This window comes from Vidua chalybeata, chromosome 9 (assembly GCF_026979565.1).
Source record: "Vidua chalybeata isolate OUT-0048 chromosome 9, bVidCha1 merged haplotype, whole genome shotgun sequence".
NCBI lineage: Eukaryota > Metazoa > Chordata > Aves > Passeriformes > Viduidae > Vidua > Vidua chalybeata.
In genome coordinates, this window is record NC_071538.1 from 870,539 (window position 1) to 891,447 (window position 20,909).

General features: G+C 40.8%; 1 protein-coding gene across 4 annotated transcripts in view; it reads right to left on the minus strand.

The window, feature by feature from the left end:
• Positions 1-20,909, minus strand: part of MTA1 (metastasis associated 1) — a 75,255-nt gene that overhangs the window by 28,345 nt on the left and 26,001 nt on the right. For all 4 annotated transcript variants that reach the window (XM_053950523.1, XM_053950521.1, XM_053950524.1 and 1 more), the window contains exons 6-11: positions 16,936-17,053; positions 15,264-15,366; positions 13,159-13,258; positions 11,536-11,724; positions 10,298-10,372; positions 3,607-3,665 (exon numbers count right to left, since the gene is read on the minus strand). In XM_053950523.1, the coding sequence (XP_053806498.1) occupies positions 3,607-3,665; positions 10,298-10,372; positions 11,536-11,724; positions 13,159-13,258; positions 15,264-15,366; positions 16,936-17,053 (644 nt within the window). The remainder of the gene's footprint in view (positions 1-3,606; positions 3,666-10,297; positions 10,373-11,535; positions 11,725-13,158; positions 13,259-15,263; positions 15,367-16,935; positions 17,054-20,909) is intronic.

A 20,909-nucleotide genomic window follows, 5' to 3' on the forward strand; every position in this document is an offset into this window, starting at 1 on the left:
TGCTAGAACAGGGACCATGAAGTGCAGATTTCTGGGCTGTATTCTTTAGCTCAGTCCCAAAGGAAGACATGGAGGCAATAAAGCACATGCAGAGAGAAGGCTGTCAACAGGTACTGAGACCCCTGCACAAAAAATACCCAACCTGCAGATAATCCTGATCCCCAGACAAGACTGATATCCCTTCAGTAGATTAGCATTTGACCCACAGCACGGTGATAAAATTTTTGTTGTTAGAAATAATTATAAACTTAATACCATCCTGTGAATATTTCCTGTTATTGAAGAACCCATGTGTGCTGGATGCAACAAAACAAGTAAGAAATAAAGCCTCGGAAATAAAACCAATTGAAAATCCTTTTTAAGGCACATTTGTGCCATTCACCTCTAGGCATCTAACTGAAGTGTCTGGATCCAGGCAACAAAGGTGAGCTTTCCTCACAGCTCTCCAACCTCCTGTGAATACCCACTTCTAAGAGCAGGTCTAAAGACCATTAAACAATGCTTTCTGAATAGGAGCAGCTTTCTCCAACAAAATTGGGGATTGCCATTTTAACTAGCACAGCTACAGAGGGAAGAGCAGCTTTACACCTTTTAAGTTTTCCATGTTGCCATGGTCCTTTGCACAACAAAACAGGGAAGAAAAACGATCTTGCTCCTGAAGGAGAGGACAACCAACAAATAGACATAGGAATTATCTTCAGCTTGTTAAACAGTTGCCCCTTGTAGTGAACCAAAGCTTTGACCTATTCCTCCAGTTTCCCTATTGGGAAAAGGAGCACAGTAGGGAGAACAGTATTTCCCTGCTTCACAGCCTTTGAGAGGCTGTGTTTGCAGCTTGTCAAAGTGCTTTGAGATTCTCAGATAAAATACTGTAAATAGAATGTATTCATTAACACACACAGATGTAGAGTTAAAAGATATATTTTTCACCAGTACATTTTGGAGACTGGAAATCGTGTAGAGCAGTTCATTCTTCTCTTTTTGTTCTTACCCCTTCTGGTATCACTTAGATGAAAGCAAATGAGAGGAAAGGCACACAAAACTGGATGTCTCAGCCTTCACAACTGCAGATGTCCTAATCCCAAAAAGCACAAGCTACACAACCAGACCTTCATCAAGAAGAAGATGGTATATATGATGCCTGTAAGATTAGTAAAACCAGAGTACAGCTTCCACAACAACCTAAGGAGTATGTTTGGGTACACCCTAGAAGGAGAAAGAGTCTGAGACAACACCTGCATGAAGGTCTTCCAAGCACTGCACTCACTTTGGAGGGTGGCAGGAAGAGGATGTGAGAATGTGGAATCTTTGTGCGTTCAGATTTCTGTCGCTGCTTCCACACCACTGACACAGACAGTTCTACAGAAAACAACTGAAACATTTGTTTTTCAGTATTTCCCGAGTTTAACTGATTTTACACTTTTTCCTTTCACCAGGAAAGCACATTAGTGCTTTTCAGCCAAAGGGCTCCATGGCAAGGCTGTATTTATAGACATTAGGTTCTGTCAAGTCAACTACAAATGTCTGCCCCAAAACCAGGGTTATTCTTGGAAGAGGTACAGAAATGCTTATTCAGTCTGAGTCAGAAGTGTTTTTCTAAGACATTGGTGTAGGACTTGATAACCTCACATCAATTACCTGTATGACCCTACATGTTTCAGTTACCTGCATTTAAAAAACTGGGGCACAGTTTCAAGTCAAAAAATATCAACTCTAAAGCTTTACACAGAGCTGTTATTTTTCATTGTGTAACATGAATGCAACCTTTGAAGACAGCTTCTATTCTTTTTCTTATTATCTTCCTCCTCTCTGCTAGATTTTCCTATTTACCATCAGAGGAACAAACAAGAGCCCTATCAATGGAGGACAGCCAGAGGAAAAAAAAAGATAAAATTGTTTGAGCCTGATATCCTCCAGAGTCTCTCACTGCCAGCGATTTTACAGCAGTTACTGTTAAAATGGGTTTCAGTCAATCAGGTTATACACTTCTGCATAGGTCTCGTGACAGCCTACATTAAGTAATTTATTTTCGAGGTGACAAGTGGATAATTATGGCTCAAGCCTAGAAACAGGAATGGGCTCAGTAACATGATAAGGACAAATCAATAACATTGATATTTAGATCCCTACACCATGCATTGCTATTACAAGCCAAGAATATAATCTTCTCCTAGGTCACAAGATAATGTAGATGCCATACAATCTCTATATGCCAGACCTTGTACTCAAGCTTGTGTAGAAGTAATCCAAAAAGCTTAGAAATATTTAATTGTTGCCACCTTTAGAGGTATTAATAGCAAGAAAACAGAAGAAGCATTCATGTGGGATTAAGTAAGTAATGTAATTGCTACTTTCCCTGATACACATGAAAGGATATTGAAGGAGAAGGAAAATGTATCCCCTATTTTATCAATTAAATAATATGTAAGTTAAGGTACAACACTCATAAAATGAACCGTGACTGGAAATCAAAGCCAGAGACAGAAGAGCAGCCACGTGGGCAGAGCCAGGTCTTTTCCTGAAGCAGGGAAGCAAGTTGCTGATTTGATTATGTGTTCTCTAGGTAGGAGAAAGAATTACCTTGCTGAGGGATAAGATGCCACTCCAGGCAGCCATTATCGAATGAGCATCAGAACCTTCCAAACACAAAGCCCTCCCTCCACACATTATAATCCAAGAGAACAGCAGGACTGCCAGGCTTTCTCATCTGCAATATCCTTTTGCATCTGCAGTCTAAATTACACTGCCTTTTGCTTTATGAGCTTATCACATTGTGAATTCATGTTTAATTTGATGTCCAGTGTCCCCCTGCAGAGTAACACCATCCACAAAAAGCAATACTATTGAAAAATTGTGTGACAAGAAATCTATTTGGCTTCACTCTGAATATTACACCTCATTTTTAGTAAATTCAGCTGAGAGGTATTGACATATAATCATGGATCTTATATTTTCAGAAGAAATAAGGGGCTGTCTTGCAAGCTAAATATATAAAAATTAGTTTTACCTAAACTATCAGAACAGATGGTAGAAGTTCATAAATATTTAAAAGGAGACAGCATAAAAGAGCAAAGTAGTTATTGGGGATAATACACAGGGGAACATATCCAGGAGTGAAAGTTGAAAAGTGAAAGGAAAGGGTAGACTAGAAGTTCTACATTATAATAACTACTGACTAGGCTATGCAGAGGAAATGAAATAGAAGACACATTTTACTAAAAAATTTGTTTTAAAATATATGTACACCTATAAATAATTATACATTATTTTTAATATATAATGATAAATAGCAAACAAATATGCACTGGTGATCCACTGCTGAGAAAAATTAAGAAAAACAGATAGATTATTGAGCAGTTAATTAGCTACTCTTTTGTTCACAACCATGCTAACCTGCCAGCAAGTCCCCAACTCCCAGTCCATACAAAAATAAAAATTAGAAGATAAGTAACAGTCACTTCAGGATGGGAATATTACAGAGGATGCAGGAAATGAGCAACACTTAGCACAACATCCTAACCAGGCAATAATAATATTGGTAGGACATGGAAACTGCTACACCAGTCCCTCTACGGTGAGATAGAAAACAAAAGAAGAGATACTTACTAGTTGGGTATATACACTTGTTTTAGCTTGCTTTCTGCTTCTGCTGCTTTCAATCGTTTCTTTGAATAGAAAAAAAGAAAATGGTTAAAATAGAAAATAAGAGCCATCCTACCTGAGTCAAGTAGTAAACCTATAAGGACTTCAGCAGTTATTTACTGAGCAGCTACCACTAAATCTTCTTTCAACAAGAAAATATTCACTGAAGACAACTGTGGGCATCACGTAACTATGTAGCTTTTCAAAAAAGTCAAAGAGATGCCAAACTAATATAAATGAGGACAAACTTTTAATTCCCATTCACTTCAAATTCCTTTTTAAAAAAGTTTTTATTTCCCCTGCAGAAGAAAATCTGACATGTCACTGTCAATTCTCCATTATGACATTCAACAGTTATACACTGAGAGGTAAGAGCAATGCAACCTATTCATCACAGTTCCTCAACAGCTGCACCAATTCAGAGTTTCAAGTAAGACTTTTGTGTTGATACCCCTAAATTTCTGAAGGCTCAGTGACATGGGATATTTTTTTTTTAACATTAAGATCAGTAACTCCTTTTATAACTCATATCTTCACCATTTAAACAGTAAGAGACACACTGAGATTCAAGTTTTCTCTTTATTACATTTGCAAAAGAAATTTAGGGTGAACCTCTGTAGGTCTCTGTAGAGTTGAACCTCTGCTCAAAGCTGATACCAACTGTCTGAATAAAGCTGTGACACTGTTTTCCAGACAAACCACCAGCATGGGGGTATTCCAGACAAACAGGTTAGCTTAACATTTTATATGCAGCAGCCTCAAGGTACAGTCTAGGAGAATAATTGTCAAGCTGAAGTCAGTATCTTCATAGAAGCAGGAAGTACCAGAAAACATAATAAAATTGAAGAGTGTGTCACTGAGGAGCTGGACAAACATAAAAATTGTTTTTACAGAGACACCACAGACACATACAGAAACAACAAAGTAAATGTTTCCTGTAAGCATAAAGCTTTTACCAGCACAGTTTTAAACAACAATTTTCCATAGGACACTCTTGACAGTTCCTCACAAAAGCTCTCTGGACTATTGAAGAATTCCCCTCTTCCCTTTTCCTGCAAATAACAGTCACCCTATCTTAGAAATCAAAGAATGAAGTTGTCAGACAAGAGAGCAAGGAATGAGAAAACAGAACCTCTGAAAGTTATCCTAAGACAATGGCTACACCTACAGAGAGCTGCACTCCTGGCTGACTCCTTTCTGCTGGCATGGGCCAGTTTCCCAAATTGCCTCTGTTAAACTTCACCTAGGACAAGAACTGCTGCCTGAAAACTGGCCTCAAGAGAACCCAAAGACCTGCAGGAGACAATCCTCGTCAATCCTACAGATGTGCAGGAATCAGTAACACATTTTGCTGCCAATTGGAGATGGAACTGGAAAGGTTCTCCTGAATATGAACTGCATGTTCAAATGGAACATTTTCAAGACACCATAACTGAGCATCTTGATATAAGAAACAAAAGCACCCAAAGAGGGGCCCCAAGAAGTGCTGTCATCACGATTCTCCAAACAGCATCAGAAATCCTCCTCCACTTTCCAGAGACACTACACAGAAGAATCATCCTTTTAACAAAATGCATGCTCAGATACCCTTCAGCTCAGGAACTGGAGGCTGTTCCACACACAGCCTCAGCTGAAAAAGAGGACTTCATGCTCCAGGCACAGACTGCCATGGGCACTTATATCAGCACATGAGCAGCTCCAGAGCTCATAGTGCCCCCAGGAAATCCATGGAAATCTACCACCAGACACTGCCAAACAGCTTAAAATACTGCTTGACTAGCAGTACCAGAATCCAATTTCCTTGAGACTGGAAATTCAGGAAACTTACACTGGTGGAGGACTGTAGTGTTTTTTAAGTTTCTAGATTGCGAGAGGAAAAATATGCAGTTTTCTTGACAACATCTCCCAAGGGGACTGTCTGGCATCATTATGTTATGACAGTTTTGGAAATGTATGAATGCAAGAGCTTCATCCAAGCACAAAACATTACCAGTAACTACAATATCTCCTGTGCACAACATAAAGCCATTTGCCTTGGGGATGTGGCTAATTTAGGGTATTAAGCAGTATTTTAGTAAACAGGTGATGAATTAACCTCATCTCACAGATTTCCTTTGTGACTGATGACTGTGAAGCTAGCCCTGAGCTAAGAACTGCCCTAAGTCACCTGGACCTCACAACACCCTCCTCTCCCTACAGCTGCCTGGGGAGCAGCACAGAACACAACTAAGGGCACACACCCCTGTGACAAACAGCATACCAGGAAAATCGAGGGTTTCCAGAAGGTACCACAACGTCCTGGGTAAGAAGAGGCTTTGCACTAAGTACCTTTGGCTGTGGACAATCAATAGACCAGATATGATGGGTTTCCTATTTCCTGACAGTGACTGATCCCAGAAGGTACAAAAGAAAGGTGCCTGAAATGTAGTTGTGCACAATTTCAGAATAATCCCTTCCCTGAGAGAGTGCTTTGCTAGGTCCTTTGCCAGTTATTAACTGATCTGTGCCTGAAGCATATTTATGCTATAAATTCTTAATGCTGTCTGATGTAGTTATTAATGTACTCACTCCCAAGAAAAACCCAGAACATCTGTAACTTTCCCTAGTAGTTTGGCCTTAAAAAAATCTTTTTTTGAGTTATTTATATACACAGATCTTAAGTATATCCTCTTATTTACCTCATCATATTTTCCCCATCTATAAAAGGAAGATACCACCAACTTATCTATCTCACAGGGACCAAGGGATTAAAATACTAAGCACTGTACATTCAAGTTGGTGCAAACATCTGTCTTTTATATATCCTCTCTCAGATTTGATATCCTACCCACTGAGCTTGAAAGAGTTTTATAATATGTGACAAATCAGAGCAAATGTTTGTGGTCATTTTCTAAAGAGTGAACACTTATAAAGAGGAAATAACAGAAGCAGTCCAGGAACACTGTGGATATTTCAACAAGAGTTAGCCTGGTGGATAGCATGGGGATGCCTAAGACATCCTCAAATATTAAGCCTTTATTAGTTTATGATATGAAAGACAAATTACACCTTCTGGGTTCAGAGGAGAACTTTCACACTGTTTATTCTTTTTTCAAACCTCTGAGCATACAAGTGTTAAACACACAAGAGGTCAGGGAGGTGGGACAGAAGAGAGAATTAGTCTGTGATGCACTTGGGAGAAATGCTGCTAGCTGCTTGTGCTCCAGCAACACGTCTCAGAGTGGATGGGCTGTACCTATGGTCTCTGGCACTTCTGGCAAGGAACTGACTAAGCTCCATATTACCATAGGTTTAACAGGAGGTGTTTGGGGATGAAACATCCCATAAACGTGGAAAAAATCTATCACTTATATTATTTCTACACTTCAGCACACAGGACCTTATGAAGGCTGGTACATTAAGACATCACTCACAGCTCTGGGCTAGGTACAAAGCAGGCTTACATCTCTTCAGAAAGATGTTTTCTATCTGTATCAAGACTGACCCAGAGATCCCAACTTCGTGGAGTCACATGTAAGGGCATTTCCACTTTCCCCAGCATGTTTTCACCATACAGACCTTAAAAGCAACTTTCACTGTCTATTCCTCCTATACTTCTCTAATGCCACTTCCATATAAAAAATAAAACAGTAGAAATTGGTAGTATTTGATCTTCCCCTTGAAGTTACCTGCTCCTCAGAAACAAATAAAAATGGAAAAAGTAAATTAAAGCCTTTAACTCTCAGAAGGAATGTGACTAATTCAAACAGTCATCTGCCACTGCCATGTCTCAAGCTTGTCTCAACCTATGGAAAGTTCAATATTTTAAAGTTTTCAGGACTTCCCCTAATGATAAGCACAACAGTAGAGGCATTTAGTCTTTTTAAAAATCACCCTGGAATTCACAACCACGTAAGAACTCTACCTCTAACCAGATGAAAATGTAGGCATAGCCAAAGACCACATCAACCCTCAGAGCTCTCAAATCACTGGGAGAAGCCAACAAACAGCTGTCAATCAGTCAAAGCCATTTCAAACCTTCCTTAATCAGAAATAGACACTCTTGTGGACTGACACAGAAAATCTGTCCCAGGAAAAGAACATATCCAAAGGAGACCCAGGATACTGAATATGGAATGCATCACCCTCATTTTATTAATGAGATTCTGAAAGGCTGTTATTGACAGGACAGATCCTGGGATCACTGTGGACAGGCACTCAGGAGCCTGCACTAAAACACCAGTTGTGTGTTGCAGAATTAGCCCTTCTAGCTGTTCTGTTCTTGGAGGGTCAATCCTTCTCGAGACGACTGAACTCCTACTTATGCTGGTAATCTTCAAAAGCGTGGTTTTTGGCTAAAGCCAAATAAAAATTACTGGATAAGTGATCCAAGTGCATGCTCCAAAAGAAGCCAATTTGAACTCATCTCCATCTCGGTCTCCAACTCACAAGACAAGGCAGTGCTGCACTGAGCCTTCTGATCTCAGGTACACCAAGTATGAGTACAAGTTACTGTTCAGTTCTCAGAACAGGCCTTCTGTCAAAGGCAACTCAAAATGTCCCTTCCTCAATGGCAAGAAACAGAGAGGTGTGATTCAGTATTATGGCAGTGTTCTCTCATGCCAAGAAAACATCAAGGGAAATACACAAATCCAGAAGGATGCAAACAGCTCCCAACTAACTCTTGTTTCTTCATCCAAGCAGGCAATTGGTTGGTGACACAAATCTTCATTCCTATGTTTTGTAACTCACAGAAATAGATAATTTAAATGCACTTTTAATATTCATTCAACCAAAGATTTTACAAGAATAAGCAAGTTATTAAGACTTTTATTAAATCCTGTAACACACAGACTTGGAATATAATTAAATCATGTTCTTGGAAAGAGGGAAGTGGAAGTGCAAAAACTCGAGGTACACACTTTGCATATCCTTACTTAGTATACTTGCAATATCTTATGTACAAAAATGCTGTCAGCCTCAGAATCATTTTGTGGTATTAGACCAAGGGAAGAGTCTGCACAGAACAAATACTATGAAGAAACAGATGGAAAAATGGCAACAGATGTACTTAGTCAAAGACACTGCACTAATCAAGTAAAATATAAATGTAATATACCATTATTTGAACTACAACTTCCTATGCTTTTTCTTTGTGGTTACATATAGATAGCTCTCTCAAGCTTTTTATAAATGTTTCATGGTATTATTTGCTTGTACAAGCTGGGAATTTGAGATGAGGTCTTCAGCTCAGTTCAGACCTAATTGATGTGGTATCTCTGCACTGCAACTTCTACCTGTTCAGCTTATACTGTTCTCCAAGTGCAGACCAAATGTTTTCCCCAAATCCTACACCCTGGTAAACTCCTGGGCAGCACATGTAAGGTACAGCATAACCACGAGAGAAAACCCAGTGCACAGAACAGAACAAACCAGTATAAGAAACTTTAGGCTTAGTGTGTTTTTTAACTGCTGCAAGAACAAATAATTAAAGTCTTCACATAACTATCTCCTCTGCAATTTTGCCTATGTAAAAACAAACTTTAGGAAAATGGAGAAAGCAATGGGGAGGAAAAATCATGAGTATTACTCTTCCCCACCATGCCAGCTTCCATCACCATCACATGTTCCTACCACCCACTTCCTAACTGGAATGAAAAGTTTCAGTCAAAGAATGAACTTGGGGAAATAGTGGAATGAGGATGCCACTAATACTTTTATTAAAAGTAAAATATAATTGATGCAAAAAAAACCTTTTCATTTGTCATGAGGGTGCCTCTGTAATTTCAACAGAGCCTCAACCAGAAAGAAAATAGTAAAAATGACATTACAGCACATGGCAAACATTGGTCAATGCCTCAGGCACCTAGTCTTTACCCCAGGCTAAATTTCCAAGGAAACAAGTTGAGGCAGGACATTGTCACAATTCCACTTTTTCTAATACTTCACCTAGATGCCACATCTTAGGACTGATAATTATAATGAAAAACCCATTCTAAATCTCTGCCTTCTTTTACTCAGTTTTCCTGTTATATATTGTGCGTAGTTTTCAGCAACTGATACTCTGCAAGAATTTGTATGCTGCCTGCATTGTGATTGCTATATTTCAGGGACCAGCCAGCCTTTGTATTTAAACAAGCAGTGTTTAATAAGTAGTGTATTTAAACACTACTCAAAAGTTGATTCTCAGTTATAGCAAGTCTGGGAATTTGAGTCAGTGACACTTCCCAGGTAAACACTTCACTCACAGAGCTTACATGGGGCAGCCTCGTGCATCTGCCATCCAAGTCATGGGCAGCAGTGCTGGGGAATCAGGTGGGGCCTCCTGCACAGCAACTGTCCCCCCAAAAAGTCACTGAAGGGAACACTGACCCTGAACTCCACAGTCAAAAAGCAACTGCCCTGCCTTCCTTCCTCTGCTGAATTCCAAACCAGACATTAGAAAGCTCCGAGCAAACAGGGTAGCAGCAAACATGAAAAGAATGCACTCTTGCCAATGCTGTTTGTATCTACAGAAGGGCTGATGAGTTCAGGGACGAGATTGTTCTGATCACAACAGAACTCACCTATTGGAAAGGCTGAACCCCGAGAGGGAGAACAGAGACACAAAGCTTGGTTTCACAGGCAAGAAAAACAACTTCTGTTAGAATGAAGGAGGTGATTCTGACTCTCTTACCTGCTGAACGTATCTGTCTGTAGTTTTCCACATATAGTAATATTCTATAATGCTTGTTAAGGACTTCCATGGGAGCTGGGGACACAAAGGAAAAGCAGCATTTATTGAAGGGAGCTGGCACACAGTCTCACTGAAATTCACAGGATTCTTCTGACTGATGGTTGCAGCAGAGTCTTGCAACTACTAGCCCTCCTCAAAAAAAAAAGACAGTCTGCATCTACAAAGGGGATTAGACGCACATGGGACCCATATTAAATTAAATGCCCTTTCAAAATACTCTGAGCTTTCAGTGTAAAAGTGGAACAGACTGCAGGTAAATCTTCATGCTGCACTGCCTCACAGCAAACCATTCCAGAGGCACAATGTGGAAGAAAGCCCACAGGCTCAGACTCTGCTTCAGCAGCAGTAGAAGCAAGAGTCATAACTACAGTATCACAGTTCTGATATGCCTGGCTTCAATGGAGCTGGCCCATTAAAAACAAACAAACAAAAAAAAAAAAAAAAAAAAAAAACAAAAAAAAAAAAAAAAAAAAAAAAAAAAAAAAAACAAAAACAAACTACTAAAAGAATTGTGCCCTGCCAGCTCTGTTCTCTGTGTGAGAAGCATGAGGATTTCAGCAGGACCACAGAGTGTGTTGCTGTTTCCAAGTCCCTCTAAGAGATTAGAGCACAGGACAAACAACACTGAAACTACTTGTTTTGTTCCAGAGGATTTGAACAACGACACAGTGAAACTTGGCTCTCCTCACAGTGCTCCATTCAATCTGCACACTGAGCACCTAGGGTGTTGATTTGGCCAAACTACAGGACAATTCCCTTGAATGCCCAGGATTCCTTTTGAAAACTTTCAAAAGGCCCTTTCTGAAACCACATTGTAGAGGTGACTACATTTTCGTGTTTCAGAAGGCCAAATACTTATTCTCCTTCAAACATAAATTACTCTAGAGCAGCTTGGCTATCCCAGCAGTTTCCTACATCCTCCCTCGGCTGTAGTGGAACAGACGATCCTAAATTAATGTTTCTACAGGAAAAACTATCATCTGTGGTTTGAAATTCTGACTGTACACCAGGCTGTCACCAGTATGAGGTCTGCCTTTCCCTGCTTTACAGCAAGACACACACTCCAGTTCAAAGGCTCCTTGCTCAACACAATGAAAAACACAGTTTAGACAAGCTGCAAGCCAGCTCTGTCATCAGTCAGAGCCGGTCACCACGGGGGCCCCTTTTTATATACTTACAAAATCTTGCTGAATGTCAGTGAAATCTTTTCCATATTTTTCTAGTGCTTCCTCAAAGAGGTTTGCCTCTGAAGCAGACCACTCCTCCATCTCATCTCTGCACAGGACTGGCCCACCTTGTGGCACAAGTGCAGAGATTGCCTTGGAAATGTCATAGACATTTTTGTGCAAAGTGTCCATAGCATGGAACTAGGGGGTTGGAAAGGAGAAAGTAAAGTAAGGACAAGTATCTGGGGGGGAAAATGTTCAACAGTGAAACAGCAATGACAAATTCTGCACTGAGATGTGAAGGTGTGGTATTCTGAACCTAAGGAAAAGTCAGTAAAAGCTGGTTCCAACCTCACACTGACTGTAGCTGTCAGTGTACAAACCTAACATTCATTAATAGTGAGGTTTGTGGAACACAAGCCCTTGTGTATCAATTATTCCTATCAGCTCCTCACCAGCACCACCACTGCAGCACTGCTGGTAAGAAGATGCACAGGATAGATCCACTCCCCCAGGACTGAGCTACCATCCCCAGAAGGGGCACGGAGATAAAAGGTCCAAGGGCATTTCCTCACAGACATAGCCATGCATTTTCTTTGTCAAATAATCCACAAAAATTTCATATATGAAAAACAAGAGCAGCAACACATGTATACATTCCCCCTCAAAGGGCAGAAAGCTCAACAAAGATTCAAGTTAAGTCACACATCACAGCTGAATAGGAAAAAAGAATGACTCTCGGGGGCAATTACTCCTCAGAAAGCCAAGCTACAGCTGTCTGCAACTTGTGATTTATAAGGGCTGAGGACATGCTGCGAGGGAGGAATTGCTATTAGTAAATGAAAGCTTGGCTTTATTGCCCCGTTTCTGCAGTTTTATAATCAGGATGTTATTTGCCTTTCATCATACCAGTTTTGTGAATGTGCATAATTAACCTACACTGTTCCAGACTAGAATTTGCTCTACATATAAGTTTATGCTACTCCAGGAACGAGATGAGTTGTATAACAGTTCTCTGTAGGCTTCATATATTTTATTCAAATTTTCATTAAACTTCCTGTAGCATAAAAGTTCAAATTTTTTCCCTTGCCTCGATCGACTCAGCAACATTTATGATTATGAAACGTTAACTCCTCAGGTAATCTAAACTGGAAGTCAAAGAGAACAGCATCAACTGACATTTCTTATCTGACCACAAGCTTTTCCCCCAGACATCCTTGGTCAATCTCACCCAAGGATGCCAGTGACAGTCTGGTGTTGGGGAAGTGATGAAGAATGGCATTCTGGCATTGTAACATTACAGACAGGCAGACAATAATTTGCCGCCTTCTCGAGAGCACTACTGAGCCCATGCAAGGGATGAGCTGTCAAGCATGTCAGAATATTTTAATAAAACTAAGCAAAAAAAAAAAAAATTGCCTCATAGTATTATCCATGATGGACCATAAGAGGCACAAAGCCAGAAAAAGTTACTTCATTTGTAACTAAAGGATTCCTTTACAAAGGCAGGGTCTGCTTCACAGCAAGCCACAACTACAATCCATCTGTCTCTCTCTCTCTCTTTGCCAACTGTTAATGCTGAGGTGAATATTTTGCATCTCTCACAAACTTAAGGTCCTCTAAAGAAAATCTTACCAGTGTGATGTCCCTGGAGGCTGCTGCAGCACTCATGTGCAAACTTGGCTGTCTGACAGAACTACTGCAATCCAGGGCTCGGGCAAACGTACCAACAGACCTGAAAGAAATTAAACACAGCGTTAACTTCGCATGCAAACCCAGCATAAATATAAACACCCAGCCAACACTTTCTGGGACGAGCAGACGACTCCATTTCCCAGTTACAAGATTACATGGTTTGGTGCTCATTCTAAGCCATTCTCTCCAAATGTGGTTTGTCATTGTGAACACTTTACTTAATTCATATGATTGAAGAGGCTTAGGCATGGCAGAAGAAACAGAGAAAGACTCAGGGGTCACCAACAGGGAGTTCTGAGCTACTCTCTTATCCCCTATCTCCCAACAGACTTGAGCTGCAACAGCAACAGAGCACAAGCAAGCTTTATGAATAACAAGTCTCCTCCACAATGGCAAAGAGCAGTGCTGCACTGTCCAAAAGGTACAGAGACAGATGCAAGATCAGACACAACAAATGCAGCAATGCAAGCGTTTTTCTAAAAGTTTCAGAAAATTAGAAACTCTTATTTTACAACTTAACATTGTATTATATATATATACATCATAAAGCCCCCACAACACAGTAATTATCAAATACTTCACAACTCTTCATATCTGCATCTGAGACCACAAGCCCCATGCTCTTCACATTATTCCTAACAAAATTAGTTGGAGGAATCTGTAACAAACATTGGTTCTTAAAATTCCTACTCCCCTGCCTGCCTGCTACACAACATGGGTGAAACATTTGTGCTCCTGCACAGTGAACTGGAACTGAACTCATCTGAGCAACTGCAACAACAAAATAGGCAGGTTGGGTTTTTCCCCCTCCACTCAGGTCACTTCCCCAAACTAAGCAAAGCACAAAGGAACACACTAGTGCCAAGCAGTGCAGGACCAGGAAAGGTAAATGTTTGAGAAGTAGTTGTCATCAAATATCTAATTTTGGCCAAAATCCAAACCAGCCTCCCCCATCCGAGTGTCTGTGGTGACTCACACCTCCATCCTCTTCCCAGCCTCCCAGTCACTATCCTCATCCCTGCCCCACAGCTCCCCTGTGCCCAGCTTCAGCTGAACTCATACTTTTGTGTATGTGTGAACTAATTATAAACTGGAATGCTTTGCTGATTCTGAACAGAAGCAATTCTTGCAGTCATCTTTACAGTGACTCTCATTACAGCCTGCACCTTGCAGCAGCAAACCCAGTGGGCAGCACTGACCTGCCAGAAAGAACCCCTAAAACCAGCTCTGCCACCAGAAGGTGGAAACTCCCATCACAAAGCAGCTCCACGGTCACTGCAAATAAAACCACGTGAAAACCCAAGAGGGGGAAGGGGGAAAAAAAGGCAGACAGAGCCAGGGTCCATCTATAAAAGTAGCACCTAGAACACAGAGAATTTGGAGAGTGCTACTGTGTATTTTTTCCCCTAAATTATTCAGTCACCAATTGCTAGGAGAGCCTAAAATTTAATACAGACTTCTATTTATAGAAATGGATACTAACAAATTAGTTCAAGAACCTTTTCTAAAGGAAGAGTTGATCAACAAAGATTGCTTTGGCCTTAAATAAAAACATCATCATTAGAGATCTGCAGGATTTTATTTTATTATGCCTACCTCTTAGAATCTAGGCACTAGAAAGTATCCTCAGCCCATCATAAGCATTTACCAGAATTCTTAGCAAACCATTAATGATGTTAAAGTGCCACCGGTTTTGAAAAAAAAAAAACAGTAAATGGACAGAGCAAAGAACTGCCAAGAATTTAATTCACTATGTCTTCTGCATGCTGACCAAAGTATTTGAAAAACCCCACCAACTACAGGATCATTTTCACATGCAGCTTGCTTTGCTTTTATGAAACCAAGTTGTAAATCTGAGGAGCTATTCCTAAAGTCATGCTATTCCCACAAAGGCATGTAAAATGTACCTCATCTTAAAATGGAGCAAGTGAATCAAGCAACCAGAATCAAGCAACTCCCGCTAATAAAACAAAAAAGAACATGAGAAAGTGCTTGGAAGAGTTACAAACATTTACTTCTTCAAAGGAGAGGTGAAATGCTCTTACCGTGCTACCACCAGGAACTGGTCTATCTGCTTGTCTACTAGTGGGTTAAAGGCTTCCCAAACTTTTGTTTCAAGTTTTGACTGATCTCTTCCATCATCCTCACCTGGTTGAAAAACAAATCAGAAGTATTTAGTACAGCTCTTTTAAAATATGAGTATTTTCTAGATTCTTTTTTTTTCTCACAATAATGTCACTGTTAGCCCATCTCAGTTACTCTGCCTGACAGGCCACTGAAAATTTCACTCACTTATTTGTATGTGACAATTTTAGCTTGATAGACACAGCAACACAGCTCATCCGAATTGGGCAATCAGATTTTCACAAACTGATGTCAGAGGCTATGTCATGGGAAACAGAGTGCATCTTTCTCCAAACTAGACAGTTTCTTTTCAGTTTCTTTCCCCAGCTCGTCTGTCTTCCTCCTTTATCTTGCAGCAGTTCCAGGAAAACAGGCAAAGAGGAGCTAGTTCAACCTATCCTCAAGCTGCTTTCTAGTGGGGGGGAACCATGGCATCAGACACTCTTCATTTTCCTGAGTCTAGACAAGCCAGAATACCCTGGTAAAATACAGAAGCTACTGAGACTTCTTCTTTTCTTTCTGCTTCCTTTAAAACATCTGGCAATTATCCTTTTCTGAAGCCCCATGTTGGCCCACTGAGGGAACAGGATGCCTTTCAGATTAGTTCATTCCCACTTAGGAGACTTGCCCAGCTGTTGAATAAATACTGGTTTCACAGACAAATTAAACAAGAATCCTGACCCTTTCTTTTGCCTATTTTAACATGAGACTAACAGTGTCAGCAGAGCTTCTAAGTAAAGGCAGAAGCATCTCATTGCTTCCACATCCTGGCCCATCCAGCCTGGATGTGGTCTTCCCAACACAGGTCACAACCCTCTCTCTCTTAGGAGAAGCTTATGGACAGACCTGTCCCTCTGCATTATACAGGGCTCAGAAAAGAAGAATTAGATGCCAACACTCCTCATCACTCTCAGTTTTTCCACCCACTTTTGGATCTGTAGGGTAGTGCAGAGACAAATCTAAAGTTGGTTACTATCTGATAAATACTCCTGGTGCCTGCTACTTCTCCCTTGTCCTCAGGCCAGTGTCCCCATGGTCCCGCTGCTCCATGACATGGTGGGGGCAGGCTGAAGTCTCAACACACGCTCCAGCCAGCAAATTCTTCTTCCTGCCTGTTCTGCAGGTGAGAAGTCTAGGCTGGCAGCCAACACTGGGATGGGGAGAGGGCAGGCACCCAGCAGTAATGGGCAAATTGATGAGGGCAGACAGCATTTAATCGGCAGTAACTTGGGAGGGGCTCTTATAGGGAAGTGAGGCTTGATTAAAAACACAAAAGGCTTTACAGATGTGATGGAAATTTGTGTTTCCCATGGAAATTCTGAAATCTCTTAATAAAAAGAGTGCAAGCTCCGAGAGAGCCCATTAATTCAATTTATTTAAACAACTTTTATGATTTGGACGAACGCCCATTTAAAGACCCATTTGCAAGAGAACTAATTGCCTTCAGTGGGCAACAGCCTCAACAAACCCAGCCATTGCTGCACACATGGCCTGGCAGTGGAAACCATCTCCCACACCTGGGCAGGCCTCACACAGAGAAGTGGCCACATTCAACATGAACTCTGGACAATTTAAATAAATTACAGAAATTACCCTCTTTTAGTAAGTCTGTTATATCTGCCTGGTATCTGTTTCCAACTCGAATCTCTCCTTTATCAGCAAGCAGGGTCTTTTGCTGAGGATCATACACTAATGAATAAAAGAAGAAATCCTAAAAATAAAACAAGAGCAAAAAGGTAAACAGTGTTATTAGCTTTTACTTTCAGCTTTGTGACCACACTACCAAGTTTTTATAGTTTAAGTGTGGTTTCATTACTTATATATAGATTTTAAAATTGGGTGAACAAAAAGTAAATGAACCACCAGTTTAAAAACTCCATTTAAGTGCTCCCACTTTCTTCTATATTGCAAGTGTAAGCTCTCAACAGCAGCCTCTCTCAACATACAGCCTCTCAAATTGAAGTGAATGAAGCTCCTCTTGCACAGGCAAGGCTCAGAAGGGCCAGGAGACAAGTTTTAGTCACATCAGCTGCTTTAGAACACAAAATTGCCACATCCCATGCAATTCCCATATTCCAAACCAGGAGGATTAGACATCTGTGACCTATCCACACAGAAACACCAGCACAAATTAAAGCATAACAGAGTGTTACAGCCAGACCAATGCAACCCCACAGAGGTGTGAAGCCCCAGACAAACCCTGCAGCCTCTGCTGGGCTTGCTCCAATCTGTCAATGTCTCTCATGCTGCAAGGCCCAAAGCTGGACAAAAACCCACACAAGTGGTCTCACAAGGGATAAAGTGAGGGCATGAACCCCTTCCCTCCATCTGCTGGTTACACTCCTGCTAATACAGACCAGGATGTGCTCTGCTTTCCTTGTCACAGGGACGCGTTGCTGACCAACTTCTTGCCTGCTACCATCTAAGCTCAAACCACCACATTTCTTTCTGCTTGTTATTAGGAGAGGGGCAGCAGATTTGGCAACAGCAGTAATTAGCTGCAGGTGGCAATCAATTAATTTGTTGCTTTTGTTCAAGTAGATGTGGAAAAGGCTAAAATAGCTGCTTGGCTTCTGCTACCTTGGTGTGTAAAATTAAAGCAAGAAGGCATTCCAGAATGAGAATGCTCTGCCAGGGCAGAGAAAGGAAACAGCTAAAATTTTTAACTACCTAAACTGTACAATTTAAGTAATTAAACTTTTCTGCATGGATAAGTACTTAGCTATAGCTGTGGACCAGGTATGCTCCATCAAAGTATAGTGTGCAGTTCTGGGCAGGATTAAAGCCCTGGTAGAACATGGAACAACAGACCTTTTGTAACCTCTGTCCACAGCAACATGGTCACCAGGAAGAATTGTCTGAACAGAAACAGGATGTGCAGCGTGCCATTTTCCACATCTCAGGTTTCTGGCTTATTTTTTCACTCCCCTTATTCCTGTGGCACTAGCAGGCACCCTGTTTAAATACATCTCATTTCGTGCTCACCTCATTTTTCCTTTTCCCTATATTTGTACATGTCAACAGCATGCAACAAAAATTAGGAGAAAACCACCATGAGTTTCAAGCCCTGTTCAGCTTTATGAAGAGGTGGCAAAGGAAAAGAGAGTCTCCCAATCTGTCATGCAAAGCCCCAGAAAAAGAAGAATTACAGTGAGTTTCCACAGTAACATGGCAAAAATTCTGGAAGACAACTGAACTTCAACTGGAAGGGTTGTCTGTAGTTGGGTTTGGGGTCAGAGGATTTGATTGCATCCTTAGCAAATGAAGAAACTCCTACTCCCACAGACACCAGGGTCAAGTTATATCAACCTACAGGCAGAAGGCAGCTTCAGAGCACATGAAAACTCATTTATATCACATCTATGTAAAGAAATCTGGGTCTCCTGCTTCTTGACACACTCAAAGCTCAAGATTATTGCAATATTTTGAGAATGCATCACTGTGGAAATAAAATGTAGGGAAAGCTTTTATCTCACAGGCTTCCAGGTTTTAAATACAATGTTTAATTTGTTCCATCTTCAAAATAGCTGAGTGCAGGACAAAGTATATGCAGTGCAACATTAATGCTTTGCTGGCATGTTGCCCAGCAAATATGCAACACACTGCAGTGTAACAACACAATGAGCCCCAAAGAAGACCAATTCCACAGACGATTTCTTTAGTATTTTTTGGCCATACATTGTGGAGGAGGTTTCTCCCATGATATTTGACTGTTAGATGCCCTATTGCTTTTCTTTTATTGGTTATCATTATGAATTTTCTCTACAAAATCTCTGTTAGGCTCAGGTCATCCATTTACTTTTGTCTCAAATCAATCAGGTTGAACAAAAGAATGAAAATCCTCTGGCCTCTTCTCCCCATCCAGAGCCTCCTCAACAGAGGAGAGGTGAAGTCTGGGGGCCCAAGTGTGAATCCAACAGAGATTGCAACCCCTAGAGGTAATTCAATACCACTGCCATCTTCCCTCAAAGACATAAGAGTCATTCTTGCAGACTGAGTGGGACTGCTGAAAACATTAATACACGTCAGCTTAGTGCCAATGCAAACTAAGAAACAAACCAGATCCTTGTGTACTCTAAAGCATGTGTGAACTCCTGACCACCACTATGTGATGAGAACAATTTTTCACAAAGGTTTCACAAGAGTCATGCTCACAACAAAATAACACTGCTCTTCAAAATCCTCCACACTCATTTGTGCTGTCAAACTGTGTATGCTGGGTTTGCAGCAGTCAAAAAAGAGAAGGGTTTTCTCTTTTCATTTCAGAGCCCAGAAGACACCCAACATATTCAGAAAAAAATTTTACGTGACCTGCCAAGAGTTAAAATTGAGTCATGACTTTCTGCTTCTCTCAACTGCTAGAGACATATCTGCTCAGAGCTCCCCTACCCAAGCCCCTAAGCTACCCATAGCTATAGCCAAGAACCAAAGCCACCAAGAAACTGGAGAAAGAAAAGTGAAATTACACCACAGAAATAACGGTTACTTCATTGCAGCTTGCAAACTTACTTTCATGTATTTGATATATTTTAACTAGAGAACATTTTATTTTTAGGGGGCTACCAAAAGGAACAGATATGCCAGACATCTGCTCAGCAGGCAAATTCACACAAGCCTCTGGATATAGCCAGGCAGAGCAGTAAAACAGACCTACATTCAAAACAGTTTCCTGCAGAATAGGGAAATCTAATGCTTTTGCCATAATTGGCTATGATCTCCATGGGAATTAGGTGTCTATAGAAAATTCAGGTTTCCAGTTGCCTTTTTTCCCCCCTCTCTGTCCTGCTATTCCTCACTCCTGCTACAAACCCAATTTTACAGGCACAGTGAAAGAGTCAGTGCTGGTCCCCTTCAGCCTGCTTTCCAAACGTGTAAGGCAATCTTCCTGAGGAAGATGACAGAGAGAGGGTGGAGGAGGAGAACAGAGATAGCAAAAATGTAATTTTGCTATGCTTACTATCTCCCTAAAAAATTCTGTCTGGATGTTTAAACTGCTTCAAGGCAGACAGCCTTGGGCTGAAAGCCTACTTTTACTGGTCATAACACTCGGGAAATCAAATACTAGGCTCCCTAGAACTGCTTAGGCTTTATTAACAGAAGTCATGTTAGAAAAAAAGCAACTACCCTGAAACATTTTGAAAGCAAAGGATGGATTAAGAACGGGAGGCATGGGGAAAGAAGAAACAGTTCAAAACAATACTACCCAGTGTTAGGAAACCATTGGGCAACAACTATCTCCTTTTCTTAATCTCTTTACCCTCCACCCAAGCATATTTGTGTTCCTGAGCTTTTAATTTCTTTACCATCTGTCCAAGTTAGTTTGCACCACAGCAAAATGCCATGCTAAGTGACAGGACACATTCAGGGAACTCTCTCATTCTGTGAAATCTCTAAGTGCCTGCTCAGTTCTAAAAATAACCCACATCACTCATCTTGCATTTTGAAAGTTCAAAAGGATGGGAAAAAAAAATCTCTTTCTGTGCCTACATCTGCAACTGAGCATTGCATGATCAGAGGAAAGCATCTCCCTTCAGTCTCAGTACACCCACCTGTAACACCAGTGATAA